Source organism: Aspergillus vadensis (assembly GCF_003184925.1).
Source record: "Aspergillus vadensis CBS 113365 unplaced genomic scaffold BO88scaffold_25, whole genome shotgun sequence".
In the NCBI taxonomy this organism is placed as follows: Eukaryota; Fungi; Ascomycota; class Eurotiomycetes; order Eurotiales; family Aspergillaceae; genus Aspergillus; species Aspergillus vadensis.
Window position 1 is genome coordinate 322,464 of NW_020292063.1, and position 18,715 is coordinate 341,178.

General features: G+C 51.1%; 9 protein-coding genes across 9 annotated transcripts; 6 read left to right on the forward strand and 3 right to left on the reverse strand.

Moving 5' to 3' along the window:
- Positions 1-273: 273 nt before the first annotated feature.
- Positions 274-2,269, forward strand: BO88DRAFT_140111 (putative MFS transporter). The gene is made up of 6 exons (XM_025701446.1): positions 274-588; positions 679-761; positions 815-1,059; positions 1,113-1,279; positions 1,353-2,029; positions 2,093-2,269. The coding sequence occupies exons 1-6, from the start codon at positions 364-366 to the stop codon at positions 2,229-2,231; spliced, it is 1,536 nt and encodes a 511-aa protein (XP_025559240.1). The 5' UTR covers positions 274-363; the 3' UTR covers positions 2,232-2,269.
- Positions 2,270-3,864: 1,595 nt separating this feature from the next.
- BO88DRAFT_407633 (fumarylacetoacetate hydrolase family protein) lies at positions 3,865-5,257 on the reverse strand. The gene is made up of 5 exons (XM_025707483.1): positions 5,088-5,257; positions 4,799-5,037; positions 4,417-4,732; positions 4,257-4,353; positions 3,865-4,186 (listed from the first exon to the last, which is right to left on the reverse strand). The coding sequence occupies exons 1-5, from the start codon at positions 5,113-5,115 to the stop codon at positions 3,979-3,981; spliced, it is 888 nt and encodes a 295-aa protein (XP_025559241.1). The 5' UTR covers positions 5,116-5,257; the 3' UTR covers positions 3,865-3,978.
- Positions 5,238-6,434, forward strand: BO88DRAFT_140154 (uncharacterized protein). Its single transcript, XM_025701447.1, has 3 exons — positions 5,238-5,774; positions 5,846-5,895; positions 5,981-6,434. Exons 1-3 carry the CDS (start codon positions 5,642-5,644, stop codon positions 6,152-6,154), a joined length of 357 nt encoding a protein of 118 aa, XP_025559242.1. The 5' UTR covers positions 5,238-5,641; the 3' UTR covers positions 6,155-6,434.
- Positions 6,435-6,695: 261 nt separating this feature from the next.
- BO88DRAFT_407636 (putative alpha/beta hydrolase) lies at positions 6,696-8,652 on the forward strand. The gene is made up of 6 exons (XM_025707484.1): positions 6,696-7,287; positions 7,366-7,405; positions 7,483-7,607; positions 7,721-7,916; positions 7,995-8,298; positions 8,375-8,652. Exons 1-6 carry the CDS (start codon positions 7,094-7,096, stop codon positions 8,404-8,406), a joined length of 891 nt encoding a protein of 296 aa, XP_025559243.1. The 5' UTR covers positions 6,696-7,093; the 3' UTR covers positions 8,407-8,652.
- On the reverse strand, positions 8,617-12,070 carry BO88DRAFT_490693 (uncharacterized protein). The gene has a single exon (XM_025712800.1). The coding sequence runs from the start codon at positions 11,681-11,683 to the stop codon at positions 8,810-8,812; it is 2,874 nt and encodes a 957-aa protein (XP_025559244.1). The 5' UTR covers positions 11,684-12,070; the 3' UTR covers positions 8,617-8,809.
- Positions 12,071-12,227: 157 nt separating this feature from the next.
- On the forward strand, positions 12,228-14,124 carry rvb2 (RuvB family ATP-dependent DNA helicase reptin). Its single transcript, XM_025707485.1, has 3 exons — positions 12,228-12,336; positions 12,393-12,839; positions 12,899-14,124. Exons 1-3 carry the CDS (start codon positions 12,328-12,330, stop codon positions 13,850-13,852), a joined length of 1,410 nt encoding a protein of 469 aa, XP_025559245.1. The 5' UTR covers positions 12,228-12,327; the 3' UTR covers positions 13,853-14,124.
- Positions 13,979-15,638, reverse strand: BO88DRAFT_407639 (GYF domain-containing protein). The gene has a single exon (XM_025707486.1). The coding sequence runs from the start codon at positions 15,518-15,520 to the stop codon at positions 14,171-14,173; it is 1,350 nt and encodes a 449-aa protein (XP_025559246.1). The 5' UTR covers positions 15,521-15,638; the 3' UTR covers positions 13,979-14,170.
- A 112-nt stretch (positions 15,639-15,750) lies between these two features.
- BO88DRAFT_407640 (polyubiquitin-binding protein UFD1) lies at positions 15,751-17,504 on the forward strand. The gene is made up of 3 exons (XM_025707487.1): positions 15,751-15,903; positions 15,971-16,285; positions 16,343-17,504. The coding sequence occupies exons 2-3, from the start codon at positions 16,013-16,015 to the stop codon at positions 17,123-17,125; spliced, it is 1,056 nt and encodes a 351-aa protein (XP_025559247.1). The 5' UTR covers positions 15,751-15,903; positions 15,971-16,012; the 3' UTR covers positions 17,126-17,504.
- BO88DRAFT_372448 (indole-diterpene biosynthesis protein PaxU) lies at positions 17,505-18,673 on the forward strand (the record flags this gene model as incomplete). Its single annotated transcript, XM_025704239.1, has 1 exon — positions 17,505-18,673. A coding segment is annotated over exon 1 (942 nt), but the record flags the coding sequence as incomplete, so codon positions are not given.
- Between the last annotated feature and the right edge of the window lie 42 nt (positions 18,674-18,715).

Sequence of the window (18,715 nt, forward strand, 5' to 3'; positions counted from 1 at the left end):
TACGCGGGACTCGCGGGACTCGTCACTTCCAGGTTTGATCATTCCCCAGGAAGGGTACCACCAGCGCCCCCAGTGATAGGTCAATCTCCCGGTGAGCGTGGAACCCTCCCTCTTCCCCCCGGTTAGGAACATTTTGTGTGAACCGATTAGTTGCATAGGGAGGCACTCTTCCCTCTTAGGCATCACATAGGTTCCCTCTCTCTCTCCTCCTCCTCCTCTCTGTTATTCTTCCACTCCCCATTCTCAGACTCCTGAGACGACGTGCATTTTTTTGGATACCTCAAGTGTGTCGTGAGTCTTTAGAAAGAATCGCTACTTTCATTGTCCCACAAGCCCCCAGTTCAGGGTTTTCCTTCTCACAATATGTCTGGGGCCATGGAGATGCACCCGTCTCAGACACCTGCAAAGGAAGATGTCGACTTTGTAGAGAGCACAGAAGCAGGCATCCCATCGACATATGCCGATATCGTGTCTTCTGAACTTTCCAAGGCACACCGTGACTATCTGATGGAACGTCATGGGACGTTGGAACTCGATCCTATCCCCAGCATGGATCCTGCGGATCCTTACAATTGGCCGTCGTGGAAGGTATGTGGTGCTGAAGGACCGTTTTGCATAGTGTTCAAAGGTTTCGTGAATAAGCGGCCATGCTAACGGATTTTTTTCGACGCGGTTTAGAAAATTGCAAATCTTCTCCTGGTAGCGTTTCATGCGTGCATGGGCACTTTTGCGGCAGCAGGCATCATCCCGGCTTACCAAACGTAGGTTCGATTGGAGCCTTCGCATTGTCCTTAATTACTGACCATAAGACCAGAATTGCAACTGATTTCGGTGTTTCGGTGAACGATGCGAGTTATTTAACCTCCATCCAGATTGCAGTCCTGGGTGTAGCACCAATTTTCTGGAAACCGTTGTCCAACCGCTGGGGACGTCGCCCTATCTTCCTCCTTTCCTTAATCTGCAGTCTCGTCTGTAACGTAGGATGTGCGGAAAGCACTAGTTACGCGTCCACGGCTGTGTGTCGGGCTCTGCAGGCTTTCTTCATTTCCCCTGCTTCAGGTAAGACGCAATGCTTACCCTATCGTGACACGGAGTGCTAACGGCTGCGGAAGCGATCGGAAGTGCGGTGGTGATGGAGACGACGTTCAAGAAAGACCGAGCTCGGTACATGGGTATATGGACGCTCTTGATTACACTGGGAATCCCCAGCGGGCCTTTCATCTTTGGCTTCGTTACGTATCGGCTGGGCTACCAATGGATTTACTGGATCTTGGCAATTGTAAGTGTTCCCATAGCCCCGGTCGAGTTACTGGTCCAACGGAGCATTTCGCTGACCAAATCCCAACATTTAGATCAACGGTGTCCAGTTCATCTTGTATCTCTTCCTGGGTCCTGAGACCCGGTATATTGGAGGTGACCATGACACCGAACAACCCGCTTGGGTACGGGAGTATGCTCAACTCCGACGCATCGACCCTACACCCTTGTCGTTCAAGGAGTTCTTCAGACCCCTGGGCATGGTCACGCATCCTTGTGTTGCCATTCCCACTGCCGCATACGCCATGGTATTCTGTCTGGGCAATGTAATGACAACTGTGGAAATCCCCAGTTTGCTGCAGACTAAATTTGATCTGAACGCTGAACAGCTGGGACTCCAATTCCTAGGTCCTATCATCGGATCTCTTTTGGGTGAGCAGCTTGGTGGTGTGTTGTCGGATCGCTGGATGAATCTGCGTGCAAAGAAAATCCACCGCAAGCCGGAACCCGAATACCGCCTGTGGCTCAGTTACATCGGCTTCATCCTGTGCATTGTGGGCTTGATCGTATTTCTTGTCTGCACCCAGGAGTCGACGGAGGGTCACTGGAACGTAAAGCCGGTCGTCGGCATTGCCATCTGCGCTGGTGGCAACCAAATCGTAACGACTGTTCTTGTCACGTATGCAGTGGATTGTTACCACAAGGAAGCCGGCAGTGTCGGAGTATACATCACGTTTGTCCGACAAATGTGGGGATTCCTCGGACCGTTCTGGTAAGTATCGGATGCATCTCTGTGCTGGTCACATATGGGCAAATGCTAATCGGTGTCGTTTAGGTTCCCATCCATGTTTGAGAGTGTTGGTGTAGCACCGAGTGCTGGCATTTGTGCGGCACTCGTTGCAGGTGTCAGTATCATTCCGACTATGGTCGTACACTGGCAAGGACGGAGCTGGCGTCCGCCCATTGCAGAGTAAACCGATGACACGAATCCCTTTTCATCCTCATTTGCGTTGTTCCTCCTTTATTTCCAACTTTGCATATAATTTTCCTCAGAGTCGATTTGGCGTGTTGCTTTCGGAGACGACCTTGGCGAGCATAGACCTTCTAGATGTTAGATATAGATGGCGAGCATGTATATAGACATATAACGATGTGAGCGTGCACAGCAGCGAGACAAACAAATAAACAATATATGAATCTGAAACCTCGATCGAAGTGAAAAAGAATTGAATACAACAAGAAGAAAAGATAATCAGTAGAAGTACAGTATAGTATAGAAGTATAGAAAAGAAGACCTCAAGCGAAAGGGGAAAAAGAAAAAGGAACCAAAGAACCCAGGGGATAAAGAGTTTATCCCTCCCAGGTCCCGCCGTAGTTATATACTCACTCCGAAAAGAGGTAGGGATGGGGATGGAACTAAACCCACATTGAAAAGTTTTCGACATACTAACATTTTATTAGTAGATAACTATTTGATGGATCACGGCAAATTCGAGAGCTGCCAAAGCGATTCCCCCCGAAAAAGTGGCCCGTCCGATACTATGGTTTGATAGTATCGGCAAAGCGAATGGGGGAATGTAAATGAATAGCACCCGTAGTGGTGTGGTTGTTGCTGCTAGTGTCAGACCACGCCTACATTGTGCAGTTACTGGCCCGATCGGCTGGCCCGATGTCCGCCGATATTAGCTGCTATCGGGAAGGATTCACGGCGTCCGGTTCGCTACTTGCGCCTTTACGGAATGCTTGCACGGGATCGATTGTTATGGGGATTGCCGGGATGTCTTTTATTTGTGGTACTCGGTTCACTTCGATACATTTTATTATTGCTATTATAGACATACAAATCTATACATTTACTGATCTACAAACTGTCAGGAAGAACTCAGCACATGGCCCGATTACTTGAGTAGTAGTACTTGCTGACTGGCCAGCAATGCAAGGTTACTCCCGGAAGTTAACCACAAAACTCCGGTTCGGACTGGTCACGCAGTCGCTCGGCATAGTAGCGGAATTGATTTACTCCGCTAGGATAAGATTTTATCCTCTCCTGCAGATGTTGACTGATTTTGTGTATGTGAATCGGCAATTCGTGGTGCAGTCTGTGAGTAGCCTGCATTCTGAGGACGAGTTTCGTTTATCCATCCATGCAGTAATGGTAGTGAAGGGATGGGTAAGGAGTTACACGGGGAAGAAGACTACGTGGATTTTACGGATTTTTGTTGTTGCTTCCAGGACGGTTTCTGGGTCTTTTTAAGAAGCTGGTAGTTAAGTGCCTGAGGTTCTTATTTAGACTTGGTGTGCTGGGATCAAGGCTTAACTGTTTCCTCCTTGTCAGCTGCCTTCTTCTCCTTGCTTCTGTCCTGGCTTCCGGCCTGCAGCAGCTAGCTGCAAATGCATGAGTGCTGGGCAAAAGCTTGAAAGTGGCTGATTGTGGGGACATTAGTCAGCGTGGGGTGTGGTTGTGGGTGGGAGGCAAACCACCCACATCTGTTGAGTGTTGTCATTTCTCGGAGGATTATGGCGACAATGTGATGACTCCTTGCATCATAGGACTTGTCACCTGGCTTCATTATAGTTACGCATGTAATTATACATTGGAACAATGAACCTGTTCATTGGTATCCGTACAGTATATACATCTCTATGCTATTCTTGTATAGTAGTATGTCTCATCATAATCCGTAAATCCCCGCCCGTCTCATAGTACCATTATCATAGTATTCATGCCTGGTTCTCAATCTTCGTGATGAGGGTGCCGACGTGAGGCTGCAGCTCGACGGCGAACTCGTCGCCGTGCTTGAAGAACTCCTTGGGGTTCTTGGCGGCGCCAACACCGGGGGGAGTACCGGTGAGGATGATAGTACCGGCAGGCAGGGTGGTGCCCTGGGACAGGAAGCTGACGAGCTGGGCCACGTTGAAGATCAGGTCACTGTTCGGAGTTGCTGGTCAGCTTTTGTTCTTGATACACACAATTCGAATGATAAAAAGGGAGGCCATACGTCAAGGGGCAATCCTGAAGGACCTTTCCGTTCTTCGATCCACGAATGTGGAACTTGCTGGCATCGGGAACCTGGGCAGCGGAGACGAGGACGGGACCTGCGAGAGTTCATCCATCAGCACGGAAAGCAATATCTCCTTTGTAACAGATGTGGACTATACCAATCGGGCAGGAGGTGTCAAAGCCCTTGGAGAAGCACCATTGGCTCTGGTTCATCTGGTAGGTGCGGCTAGAAATATCGTTGGCCGCGGTATATCCGAGCACGTAGTCGAGGGCCTCGGCCTCGCTGACATCCTTCGCATCACGACCGATCACAATAACCATCTCCGACTCATAGTCACCTGTGTTGTCGATCTGGGTGAGCTTGGGCAGAACGGTCGGAGCGGGCCAGGGGTCCGACAGGGCAGTCGAGGGCTTCATGAAAAGAGTGGGAACATCGGGGATCGACAGCTTCATCTCAGCGGCGTGGGAGACATACTGCGCGATGGGTTAGTTTCTTGCGCATCCGCTAGACAGCTAAGCTGCGATCAACGTCAAACCTACGTTCAGTCCGATGCATCTGATGGAGCCGACTTCGCTCTGCGCCAGAGGCGAGAGAACGCGCTCAATGGTCTCGGTCGAGTCGGTCTTCTGGCCGGGGCTGAGGACGGAGCTACCGGAGAAAGGGCGCACAGCGACATCCTTGCCCTGGTAGACGGCCAATCCAACATCTACGGCGGCGTCGACGGGCTCACCGATCAGAACCTTAGAAGGGTTCGACTTGGGGACGAAGCGCACGAGGCCTGGATGGCGTTAGCAACACAGCTGCAGAGGCAAGGTCGTTTCCACATACGCGAGAAGGTAGATGCGACCTTGGACATGATGAGATTTTGTGGAAGAGGAAGGAGGAATTGATGAACAACAGAAATGCAAGTCAGGGAGCAGGGATCAATTGAGGCGATGTCTCTTTTGAAGTACGCTCACGGGATATTTCTACCCCGATATCGTCGCGGGGTGCAGTTCTGGTGGCCGGCCGGGAAGCTCAATGCGCGCGGGGTGGGGGGGGCAAGCAAAGTGGGAGGGGCAATCCCTCAACTGCCTTTGCCGGTGGGAACCGATCCGTTTCTCAGCAGCCAGTCCGCATTCGACTTCTTTCGCAGGAACCAAACACTTGCTCCCCTCCAAGACTTGACTTCAACGCTTTCGATTTCCGAGCCTCGGGCGAAAGCCGGCGGCGAATACGCTAAACAGCCCACTTCCCCACGACAACGTGGGGATGTCGCCCGCGGCTTGTCGTGCCGGTTGAACTGCGAAATCGCATGCTCTCCGTTTAAAAGCGAACAGTGTCGCAGTCGTCGAGTCTGTTTCAAGTCATTCAGAAAACTACTCTGCACATAACCTGTCACAATGTCTGCTCCCAAGGGACCCTTCAAGCTCGTCACTGTCAACACCGCTCCCGAGAGGGCCAAGCGCCTCATCGGACGGGTTGCTGAGGCCCTTTCGGACCGTTACACCATCATCCACATTGACAACTGCGAGAGTAAGTACCTGTGACTTTGAATTCCTTTACGGGACTTAGTGACGGTTGATACTGACTGAATTTGCGAACAGAGATCGAGGAAGTCGAGCCCAAGGTCAGGCAGCACATGCCCGATGTCCTGGTACGTTCTCTTCATTCGAGCTTCCTCTACAATGCGGGGTAAAGCGACTACTGCTATAATGACTCGTGGCTAACTTCCTCTGCAGTTCAGCGCCTCCATGTGGTCCGCCGAGCAGGCCAACGAGATCCACTCCATTGCCCGGTCGATCAAGCCCGACATCAAGCTGCACGCTATCCCCGAGGGCCTCCAGGTCGAGCGCGGCCCCGACGCCATTGTTGAATACCTTTGCGAGAAGGTCCCTCCTCTTCTGGACGCCTAAATATGAGGTGTCAGTGTACCAATTTTAGGAATAAGCGGGGGATATCATGGTGGATATGACGACGATATCTATGTCTTGTATATACATTTACTTCGATGAAGCTCCTGAAATAGACGATTTACGATTCGAGTGTTGAATAGTGAGAAGAGAACCACCCTAGAGCGCGCATTTAGGCATGACAAGTACATCTGTGGGACAACGGGGCTGTCTCACAGACTTCAGTGAACTTCAGCTAAATCAGTGCGACTCAGAATTAACGGAGTCAAGCTGGCGTGCGCGTATGAAGATCAGTTTCTGCCAAATATTGTTCTGACTGAGGAACCAAATCAGCCGTGCTCACCATCTCAGTTCGCAGATCGTAAACCTCGGATTCAATTTCGCGGCTGTTTTCGCATCGTACGATCATTTAGAGGCCTAAGCGTAAGTCGGAAGTGCGCTGTTGCAGCGAGACACTCCGAATAAAACCCGAAGTGAGGGGTTCAGCATAAATCCATCATTGTTTGGTGATTGTTGAAGTTGGATAATCGGCAATAGAGAGCGATGATGCAAGTTATCGATATATATTTTGACCCGAGATCAGATAAGATCCAAGTAGTACTCAAGCCCCTACAATCCACTACCACAATCACTCCATCATCAATGCAATACCAGCAGTGCAACGTAGCACAAACCAAAACCATCCCCAGCACAAAGAGCAAACGACATTTCACCTCCGACATATATACCCCTGTCAAGCCAAGACATCCGGATATTGCTGCACGACAATCCCATTAAGCCGACGGGACAACGGCAAAACCTCCCTCCCCAGCTGCTTAGTCATATCCCCAAGGCAGCTGCTGATCTTCAATGCTTAAATGCACCAAACTCAAGATAAACCCTCAGATCAATCGCAGTTTTCAGATAGCATCGTCATCACCATCATACTCGCCACTCATAACCATGCTCCAACCAATCCGTACGACCTTTCGAAGCGCCGCCCAGGGCGCCCGCTTATTCTCCACATCACGAGGCCTCCGAACAGACCTGTCCTACCAGGTGTTTGGGCCCGAGAAAGCCGATGTTATTGATCGGAGTCCTATCATCTTCCTTCATGGGCTGTTCGGCTCGAAGCAGAATAACCGGGGTATTAGCAAGTACGCATTCCTTTGTCAATCAATTGTCCTCAGAAGACGAACGTCCAGTGAAAAGGAAAGCTACTAACCACCATGCAGAGCACTGGCACGTGATCTGAGACGTGAGATCTTCACAGTGGTGTGTAATCAGTTATGAAAAAGAAGAAGAAGAATTTGGAATCAAAACAGTGATTCATACTTGTGTTTGTTCTTCAGGACCTCCGCAACCATGGCCAATCTTTTCACGCACAAGAACACAACTACTCCGTCATGGCCGAAGACGTGATCAAGTTCATCCAGCAGCTGAAGCTAGACAAGGCCGTTCTGATCGGCCACTCGATGTACGTCATGGCCTACTTACTACATATTCGTCTGATACTCCACAAACATTCCGCAGAATGCATATGAAGACAAATGTAACAAGACCACTAAACTAATGGCCAATAACAACCAGGGGCGCCAAAACCGCCATGACAGTTGCTCTCCATTCACCCAAATTAGTCTCGGCTCTAGTACCAGTTGACAACGCGCCCGTGAATGCACCCCTGAAGAGCGATTTCGGCCTCTACGTTCGTGGCATGCAGCATGTCGAGGCTGCTAATGTGACGAAGCAATCCGAGGCTGACGAGATTCTGAAGGGATATGAGGAGGTAAGTCCGAGCAGCGAATATATGCAAACTGCGCTCAATGTGTGCACATAACAATCAACTAAACTAAATCTGTGACAGTCCCTCCCCATCCGCCAATTCCTCCTCACCAACCTGGTCCGCTCGACGGAAGACCAAACCATGAAATTCCGTGTCCCGCTCGCCGTCCTCGGCGAAGCCATCCCTGGTATGGCTGACTTCCCGTACCGGGAGCCGGGATCTGTTTCATATGAGGGCCCTACGCTGTTTGTGAGGGGCACGAAGAGCAGATATGTGAGCGATGAGTCGGTGCCGATTATTAAGAAGTTCTTCCCCAATGCTCGCGTTGCGGATGTGGAGGCTGGGCATTGGTTGATTTCGGAGAACCCGGAAGGGTTCAGGCAAGGTGAGTAGTAGTATTTGATTCTATTTATCTGATTGGGTAGGATGATTTGCTGATGTGTGTGCTTTTTGCTTAATAGCTGTTCTGAAATTCCTTCAGGAGGCTCCCTGATTTATTGCTACAGTCATGCTTGGTTTGATGGATGGATGTATAGACAGACAAGACAGAACTGACTCAGACTCCACTTGTACATTCTTGCTTATGTGCAGGTCCCTTTTGCCCCTACCTCCGTGACCTTGAAAGATAAGAAAAGACTATTGAACAGAAGAAAGTAAGAGAGGACTGGGCTTACGGCGCCCAGGACCACAAGAAGAGTGGAGGGGAAAATAAGAAAAAAAAAAAAAAAAAAAAAATTTTGACAAGGGGATATCCAGCAAAATTGAAACCAACTTTTCCTTCTTCTTTCTTCAGACTAACGACTGATTCATAACATTCGTAATCTCGTGATGTGTACTGCTTCAGAATGCTCCCTCCAGGGGGGTAACCTTTAGCCTTATACACCTACAACCCCCCTTCAGTCAATCGTTATTACGTTGCCTGATGCCTGCGGTCCTTTGTTCTTTTGTAATTTCCGCTTCTTTCCCTTCTTTTTCTTGCTTTTCCTGTCGGTTGATGGCCCGGCGTCTCCTGCAGCAGAGCCTGCAGCATTGGAAGTCGGTGATTCGGGCCGACTTAAGCTGGAACGATCTTCGTCGGATGCATTATTAGATGTAATAGGCCGTTTTCTCTTCCTCTCTTTTAGGGCACGTGCTGGGGTTGTTTCAACCATGCTCATGAACCTGGCGACCTCGGAATCCTGATCGTTGGCTTCATCCTCATCTTTCATTGCATCGGGATTGTTCCCTTGCTGAGGGGGCGCTTCTAGTTGTGGGGGTTGCTGGCTGCTCTCGACCAGTTTCATTAGGCCATCCACCCTTTCAGTTAGACCTGTCAGATTCTTCGACGTCGAGCCTTCCAGTAGTTTATGTTCTTCCACAACAGTCTGATATTTTTCGAGCGTGGAGGTTTCAAGTTGACAAACACGGTCAAGTACTGCTTTGAGCTCATCTGGACAGGCTTTCAACACCTTCAAGTCGTCTTCATTGCTCGATTGGATCTCACAAAGTTTCTTTGCGAGGTCTTCTTGAGCTTCGACAAGAGCTTTAAGCTGATCGTGTTCCTCCTGGGTTTTGACGAGTCTCCCAGCCAATGTTTTCTGTTCGTCAATCAAAGACTTGATTTGCCTCCGTATCTTGTCTTGTTGAGAATCAGAGAATTTCTCGAGTAGCTGCTTCTGTTCATCTGCCAGAGCCCTGACCTGATCTTGCAGGCCCTCCTCCCGATATACAGACAGACTTCTGGCCAGGTTTTCCTGCTTATCAGCTAGCTCCTTGAATTGGTCTTTCCAATCGTCATTCTGCGAGTTGCTGAAACCCTTCATTAACTCCTCCTGTTTCACGGCAAGGGCTCGGACTTGTTCCGGTAGATCATTGGCCTTCTGAAATTCAGAACATATTTTCTCAAGTTCCGTTTGCCTTTCGGCAATGGCGTGGAGCTGCATGTGCAGGTTGTTTCTGCCCGTTGTTAGGTCGTCGTGGAGCAGTTGATCCTTTGCCTCGCGCGACTCCACGTATCCGTCGAGTTTGTTCGTATGTTCATCAATCTTTGCCGCCAGAGATGTCAGATCATTCTGCATTTGCCGCAGATCATCAGCGGTGAGCCAACGATTCTGGTTTTGAGCCGTAAGTCGCTCCCAGACCGGGGCGAGCGACTGGGAGAGATTTGTCTGTTGGCTCCTCAGGCGATTGATTTCCTCCATTCTCAAAGCCATGTCTTTCTGTGTCTGTTCCACCAAATTCACCTGATGCAAGTGCAGACGTTCCGTTATCGCTTTCAATGGAGGGATATCCCGCTCAAACCATGCTCTAATGAGGTTTATTTGTTCAGTCAGCTGCGCGGTTGATGGGTACATCTCTTGCATAGCCACCACCATGTGTTTCACAATGGTATCTGTAGATAAATTGTTGTACCGAGTTTCGAGGGAATGTAATGCAACTCTCAAAGTTTCAACCATATTTTGCATGTTCATAAGTCCGGAAGCAATCCCTTGAACATGCGCCTGAACCCCAGCGGGGTTTGCTTCTGCTTGAGCTTGGCTCAGGCCTTTCAGCTCCTCGCTGACCCGGGCATAGTCGCTCCTGATCTGTTCGAATTCTTGGGCGCCTCTATCCCACACTTTTTTGAGATCCTCGATTTCCTTAAATTGAAAGTCGTCTTTCATCTGTTGTATTGTTTGCAGTCCTTGGAGCTGATCTTCCATTTGTTTGATGCGACGCTCGTGCTGTCCCGAGAGTTCCCCTTCCAGCTTCTGTAATCGGGACGCCAGTTCTTCAGACTTGGCTGAAGGCTCAGGCGCAGTCACTACAGCAGGGGAGGGGAGCCGGTTATTCTTCTCTTCGACCGAAGTTAGGCGTGCAGTAAGCGATGTCAACGATCGTGTGTTCTCCATGCTCCGGGTGTCCTGTTGCCGGCGATGATCGTCCATACTCCTGTTCATCTTATTCAAATAATCGGAGCATTCACGTTGGGACTTCTGCAAGACTTCGATCTGCCTGGTCAAGTCCGAGGTCTGCTTCCTTAACTCATCCATCTGTGTCTTGGAAGCGGCCGAGTTGATTTCTTGCTCCTTCGATGCCAACGTGGTTTCCAGATCCGCGTTTATTTTGGTGACACGCTCGGCATTCTCTCTGGTAAGTTTTGCGTGATATGAGGTAGACTTCTCAAGCGAGTTAACCCTATCTTGCAGGCTAATGAATGAGCCGACCTTATCCTGCACTGTCGACATCTTGCCCTCCAGGTTGATGTTGTAGTCATGCAGCCTTATGATATCCTTCTTCGCATGTTGTACCTCACTTTGTAGTTGATTTACCCTGTTTAGGGGCTCCAGTGACATGATCGAGCTAAATTTGGCTTTCAAAGCATTCTCCAGGTCTCTGTAGTCGTTGGCATGCTTCTCGAGGGATTTACCAAGCTGTGCCAGATCAGCGTCCTCGTCCTCCTTGGACTGCTGGAAAAAGGCTGTAGTGGACGGAAAACTAGAGTGAACTTTAGCTTTCCTAAGGAGGGCATCGGTGGCATCTCTCTTCTTCTTAAGCCTCTCCTGTTCGGATTTGCCGTTGACAGCAATCACGGCGGCCTGGACCAGGTCGGAGATTCCACGTATAAATTGATCGGCAGTAGCATTTTGGGCATCGACGGGCGAGGAGCTTCCGACCGTCTGGGATCCAGGTCTGAAGCGCGTAGGGGAGGCGCTTGAAGTAGCATCCACAGAGGGAGGGCGGTTCAGGGGCGGCCTGGCTAAGGGCCTGGCGAGACGGGGGTCACGCGTAGCACCGGCGTCTGTATCCATATCACGACGTCACAGAGTTCAGTTGGCCTGACAATCAAATGCAATTATTTGACAACATCCCATGTGCCTTGCGTAACGTAAAATGAAGGAAGCCAGGAGGGGACAACAAATTAATAAGGGGTGGGAGGAGGGGCTTGGGGTAAGACAAGTACACGATAGATAGATTGAAAAGGTAAATGTGATTGATTGAATTCAAGCCCCAAATGGAAAAACGCCTACATTAACGTAATGAGTGGGAATGAAGACGGCGCGATGGCAACCGCAACATTGGCGGGACAACGGGGGAATAGAGAAGGTCGAGAGGCCGAGTCCAGACACATATCATTCTCCTATTGTTTCTATATGTATACTTTGAGCGAAAGGTGAATGCGCAACTGTCAATGAGGGGACAAACGGAGATTTCCTGGCGCAGTCAAACCAAACCCGTTTGCGCTTAAAAAACACGCGCCGGCAGAAAAAACGGTCAATCGCTCTTTTTGCCGGGCGGCCTGCAAGGCGGCTTCACGGCCAGCAGCTCTTTCGCCTGCTCTTCCAACTCCGCGCTCTCTCAGGCTGGCCAGACCTCTCCATTTTTGGCTGCTTTCCTTGAACCTCGTGGCTGTTTTCTGACCTGACGATATACTTACGATCTGCAAGTTGTCGCGATGGCTGCTGTAAGTTTCACTCCCGATAAAATGCGTGGTGCTCGTCACCGCTGACTCTCCGACAGCCAATTTCTACCGTCGCGGAGACCAAGGAGCTCCGGGGTCTCAACCTCATCGCTGCTCATTCACACATTCGAGGACTCGGTGTCGATGCAGACAGTCTACAACCCAGGGCATCCTCTCAAGGACTGGTGGGCCAGGAGAAGGCGAGGAAGGCTGCCGCCGTGATTCTGCAAATGGTCAAGGAAGGCAAGATTGCCGGTCGCGCGTTGCTGATTGCTGGCCCTCCCAGCACTGGTAAAACAGCCATTGCCATGGGTATGGCGCAATCCCTCGGATCCGATGTTCCCTTCACAATGCTTGCAGCGTCAGAGATATTTTCCATGGAGATGTCCAAGACTGAGGCGCTCACACAAGCCTTCCGCAAATCGATTGGCGTTCGTATCAAGGAGGAGAGCGAGATCATCGAGGGTGAAGTGGTTGAAATTCAGATTGATCGCAGTGTTACTGGTGTAAGTGAGGTCTCTGGTGAGCTCTCAATGATGAGTTTCTGACATTAGTGATTTCTTAGGGAAACAAACAAGGCAAGCTCACCATCAAGACGACCGACATGGAAACGATCTACGACATGGGAACAAAGATGATCGACTCAATGACCAAAGAACGAGTGATGGCCGGTGACATTATCTCCATCGACAAGTCCTCGGGCAAGATTACCAAGCTGGGACGTTCTTACGCTCGGTCGCGCGACTATGATGCGATGGGAGCTGACACAAAGTTTGTCCAATGCCCTGAGGGTGAACTCCAGGTTCGCAAGGAAATCGTGCACACCGTTAGCCTTCACGAGATTGATGTGATCAACTCGCGGTCACAAGGATTCTTGGCTCTCTTCTCTGGAGATACCGGGGAGATCAGGAGTGAAGTGAGGGATCAGATTAACACCAAGGTGGCGGAGTGGAAGGAAGAAGGAAAAGCCGAGATCATTCCGGGAGTTCTCTTCATTGATGAAGTGCACATGCTTGACATTGAATGCTTCTCTTACATCAACCGTGCTCTGGAGGCGGAACTGGCACCCATCGTCATCATGGCTAGCAACCGGGGCCACGCCCGGATTCGTGGTACGACATACAGCTCTCCGCACGGCCTGCCCCTTGATTTCCTCGACCGCGTGGTGATTGTCAGCACACAGCCCTACTCTGCCGATGAGATTAGGCAGATCCTGGCGATCCGCGCCCAAGAGGAAGAGATTGACCTTTCTCCGGACGCTTTGGCGCTGCTCACCAAGATCGGCCAGGAGTCGAATCTACGCTATGCCAGCAATATCATCACCACCTCCCACCTGCTCAGCCAGAAGCGCAAGGCAAAGGAGGTCAGCATTGACGACGTCCAGCGCAGTTACCGGTTGTTCTACGACCCTGCACGGAGTGTTAAATTCGTCAGCACATACGAACAGCGGTTCATCGGCGACCAAGGTGCCGTCAGCTTCATTGCTCCTACGAACGGTGATGCGATGGAGCTTTCATAGTCCTTTCCGCCATAGAGCTTTTCAATGACTCTTGGTGCGTGGGAGGCCTCTGCCATGATTAGACGGCACTGAGGCATGGATTGCAAGGCCTACGGAGGACCATTTCCCGTCTTTTATATTGTTCGGTTTTCGTTTACCAGATGAATTGCTTGGTGTATGATAATGCTGGCGCTTTTTCAAAACACATCTGCTGTGGGTACTGCGATATTTGGGTCTCAACTTTGAACAAAGAGCCTAGGCTCGAATGATAATGATGCAATTAATGTTTCCCAGCATATGGTATTCGTAAATGCCGGTAGACGTAAGTTTGTACGATGTTTATGTAAATGTTGCTTCTCTCTGCCACTGACCGGTGTCTGTCCTTCGGAACTCGACACCTTCGCCAAAGTAGCCCGCATTCTTCCACGACTCCATCGTCGCACTATCGTATGGACCATGTGTGACGCCTCCATCACGGGCGTCCGCCCAACGAAACTCCCACATCGCAGGAGCTCCTTCACTGGGACCTGAGTCCCCAGGAGACGGGTCAACCCAGTCCTCCCCGGTTTCACGGCGGTATTGCCTAGTGAGCATCTCGCGTTCAGTGTCGTAGATATCCGCCTGCCCTCTCGTCATGAGAATATCGGCTGCGCCTGTGATAGCATCAATTGCTTGCTTTCTAGCCGTTTCCTTGGGATCCTCTTCGGCCATTTCGGTGTCCTCGTTTGCAGTTTCTTGCTTTTTCCGATTCTTGTTGCGATTCGCCTGCCATTTCGGTTTCTTTGGAGCTCCCTTGCCAATCCTTGCCAGCGCTTCCAGGATCGTCTCGCCTCGATCGAGGTGTGAGATAATGGTCTTCAGGGCGTCTGATGTCAATACACTATCATCTTGCCTATCCTTTTCCTTTCTCTCTTCCTCTCGCTTCTCTGCAGCCTCTTTGGCGCGACGGATATCCTTCTTTGACACGCCTTCTAACCAGCTGTCATAGACCGCATCCGGGTCTGCTGCTTTCCTGATGTAGTTGCCTTGATCGTCGAATCTGCCCTCCTCTTGTTCGGTGCGCATGTTGAACGCGTCCAGTACCGGCGCATGCTTTTTCTTTGCGCCAGCGCCAAGCTCCTCATCCAATTCCTCATCGAGTTTTGCGCGCTCCTCATCTCCAACCTCGCTTTCGCTCTCGTCTTCTTCATTGTCGACCTCGTCGGCGCCTTTGCTGAAATCTGCATGTACAGTGCCTCCGCCTTTGGATGACGCAACCTGGCCCTCGATTTCGTCGTCTCGTAGGAATCGCACCGTTTTCTTGTTCTTGCGCATGGCCTCATCGGCGTCGACTTCCTCTGCACCAAAATCCTCCTGCAACTCAGCAAACATATCGTCATCTTCCGCATCGTGCTTCTCTTTGCTTGCTTTCGACTTGGCCTCGATGCGCGCCGAAAATCCTTCATTTTCACTGTCCGAGTCATAACCGTCAAGGTTGACAGCTTTGCGGCGAACTTGTTGTCCACGGCGTCCTATTTCGTCTGCGTCCAAAACTGCATCATCTTCGAGCGCATCGGGGGCAAGAGCGGAGGGATTCCGTAAATCGAAGCGGGGCTTCTTGGAGGCACCGTTCACGTCGTCATCTTCTTGGTGGTGGGTGCGGGTGAAGTCTTCACCCGCTCGCTTGGGGCGTGGCTGAGAGGCGGACATGGAGTTGCGCAGTAGATATGAGGTGTCTCTTGGATTCTACGGATCCTTCCGGGACATGTGCATCGAATGTTGTAGTGATTATAGTTCTGGAGAAGTCAAACGAAGAATTCCAGCAGAGTGGTTGCGCGGAGCAAATCGAGCTGTCTGGGGTCGGGTCGGAAAATCATCGCGGCGGCGTTTGCGTCACTGCGATCTGATCGCTCCGTTCGTTCCTGACCTTCACCCGAACAGCTCTCCCTGCTAGCTTCTTCCCTGCTTTCTCGCCACCGCAGCGGATTGCATCCTATTTGCTACTGACTACAGCTCGGATTGTAGCGAAAACTGGTGATATCACTCGATCCTCATCTGAAGTCCTATAGGATACCACTCCAGCTCGAATCATGGTGAGTTCCCCGCTTAGGCGCCGTTATGTACTTGGGTGTGTACATGCTGATACCCGGATGATGATAGTTTCGATCTGGCTATTGGGATGACGATCCAATGAACGGAGTCATGGGTGGCTCCATGTTCCGCCATGGAGCTGCTCGTCGCTTCGATGAATACTATCGCTGCTATCCTGTCGCCATGATGCCCGGCCCGGAGAGAGAGAACGTGAACCACGGCGGCAAGGTCATCATGCCGCCCAGCGCTCTTGACAAGCTTACTCGCCTTCATATTACGTATCCGATGTTGTTCGAGCTTCACAACGGCGCACGGGAAAGGTTGACGCACGCTGGTGTGCTAGAGTTCATTGCGGAAGAGGGGAAGATCTATCTACCTTTCTGGGTAATGTCATCTGATGATAGGTACTCTGCAGGATACTGACTGCTTGATATCCCGCAGCTCATGCAAACCCTCCTTCTGGAACCCGGTGACCTCGTACAGGTCAAGTCAACCGATCTCCCACCCGGTCAATTCATCAAGCTGCAAGCTCAATCTACCTCGTTCCTCGATATAAGTGACCCGAAGGCCGTGTTGGAGAATGCTTTCCGTAACTTCTCCTGCCTAACCAAGGGAGATGTCTTCACATTTGCATACAATGATCAAGTTTACGAGATGGCGGTCTTGGAAACCAAGCCATCCACCGACACCAATGCCATTTCCGTGCTCGAGACAGATCTAGAGGTGGACTTTGCGCCCCCGGTGGGCTATGAGGAGCCTCAACGCCCCAGCGGCACCAGCACTCCTCGTAGTGGAGTGGGCAACAAGCTGCCCTCTGGTGGGCTGCTTCATCCCCATGGAACCATGGCACAGGCGATCAACTACGCTGCTATTGCCCCGGAGTCGACTGATGCCGCGGCTGGTGCCCGGGCGGTCTCGTCAAACTTCCTCACCGGAGGACAGCGTCTGAATGCGAAGAAGGGAAGCAAAACATCCACACCAAAACCGTCTACTCCCACCCCAGGGACGACGAACCCGCAGCATCCCCCTCCTGTCAGAAAGACCAATGGCCCGCAGCCTCTGCGGATAGGCCACAACCAGCTATTCTTTGGATATCCAATCAAGCCAGTCAAGAAGCGCGACGAGAGCGGACAGGTACTCGAGGACAAGCCTCGGTTCCAGGGAGCTGGTCAAACATTACGAGGAAAGAAAAAAGACACAAGTGGCTCGGCAACCCCTACCTAAGATAACGCCAGACAAGGCTGGATTAATGAACGCCGATCGGCTATGAGAATATGGATCTCCCTTGCAAGGTATAGGGGAAGCAGCCCCTGATCATTCTACCAGGACACGACCGCTGGCTTCCCGGGCACGCTATATTTAAGTCATTGGATGGGCTATAGAAGGCAGCGCGAAAGCGTAGGACGGGAATTAGAGCATAGCGGGGACAGGCGTTAACGAGGCTATTTCGATCACTTGCAATGCCCACACCACTTGATAGGATGTATCTATCTATCTATCTATCTATCGCTAAGCCATGAACTGGCCGTTTCTTGGCGACGGGAGACGGACCTGCAAAGTACCACTAAAGTGACTAAAACGGCACTAGAAGTAGAACAATTAACCGCGAGGCTCGACAGCTTTTTCCCCGGCCGAAGATCGGCAGATTCCCCGGAAATCATCCAGGAACCGAACCAGATAGATGTGAAGTGATAAGCAAATCCATTCCATTTCCCTGTGTTACGCCCAAAATCTGGAGGTAGACCACTCCACCAACTTAAATACCTCACTCACCTCACCTCCAACCCACTTCATACCCTTCCTTCCACTCATTACATCCAATCAACCACCATGTCATCCCAACCCACCATAGACATGACCTCCCTCCCCAAACCCATAACCCTCTCACCAACAATCCACGCCTACGACCCTCTTACTCTTGAATCCACCAGCACCAGCACCACCAGCAACAACGCACCACAAACAATCATCCTCGCCTACTGGATGAACGCCCCCCAACGGGCCCTCACAAAATACACCACCCAATACCGCACCCTCTACCCTCGCGCCCGCATCCTGACTCTCCAAAGCAGCACGGGCGACTTTATGCGCCTCCCTTCACTACTATCCACCTTCACCAGCACTACTACTACAACCGACAAAAACAACAACACCAAGAATCCTACTCAACCAGCCCTGGACTACCTCCTCCTCCACCACCCACCCACCAACACCCCCAAAGGGAGTGAGAGCCAGAGAATCCACATCCACCTCTTCTCCAACGGCGGCGTTTACACAACCACGACTCTCCTCTCCTCCTACAAATCCACGACCGGACACACCCTCCCCATCACATCGCTGCTCATTGACAGCGCACCCGGGAAACCATCACTGGTTGGTGCGTTTCGCGCGTTCTCGTTCGGTCTTCCCAAGAATGTTATCCTGAATTGGGTGGGGAGGTTGTTGCTGGGGTGTATGTTGCTGGTGATGTTTGGATTGGGGTGGGTGGTTGGGAGTGAGGATGGGGTGAGTAAGGGGAGACGATTGCTGAATGATAAGAGCGTTGTGGGGGAGCGGGTGAGACGGTGTTATGTTTATTCGGAGGGGGATGGGTTGGTGGAATGGAGGGATGTGGAGGAGCATGCGCGGGAGGCGGAGAGGGTTTTTGGGGATGATCATGGTGGTGGTGGTGTTGTGGTGAGGAGGGAGAAGTGGGGGAGGGGTAGTGGGCATGTTGAGCATATGAGGGTGGATGGGGGTAGGTATTGGAGGGTTGTTGGGGAGATCATAGAAGATACTACTATCTAGACGGGGGTTTAGTTAATAAGGTTACGG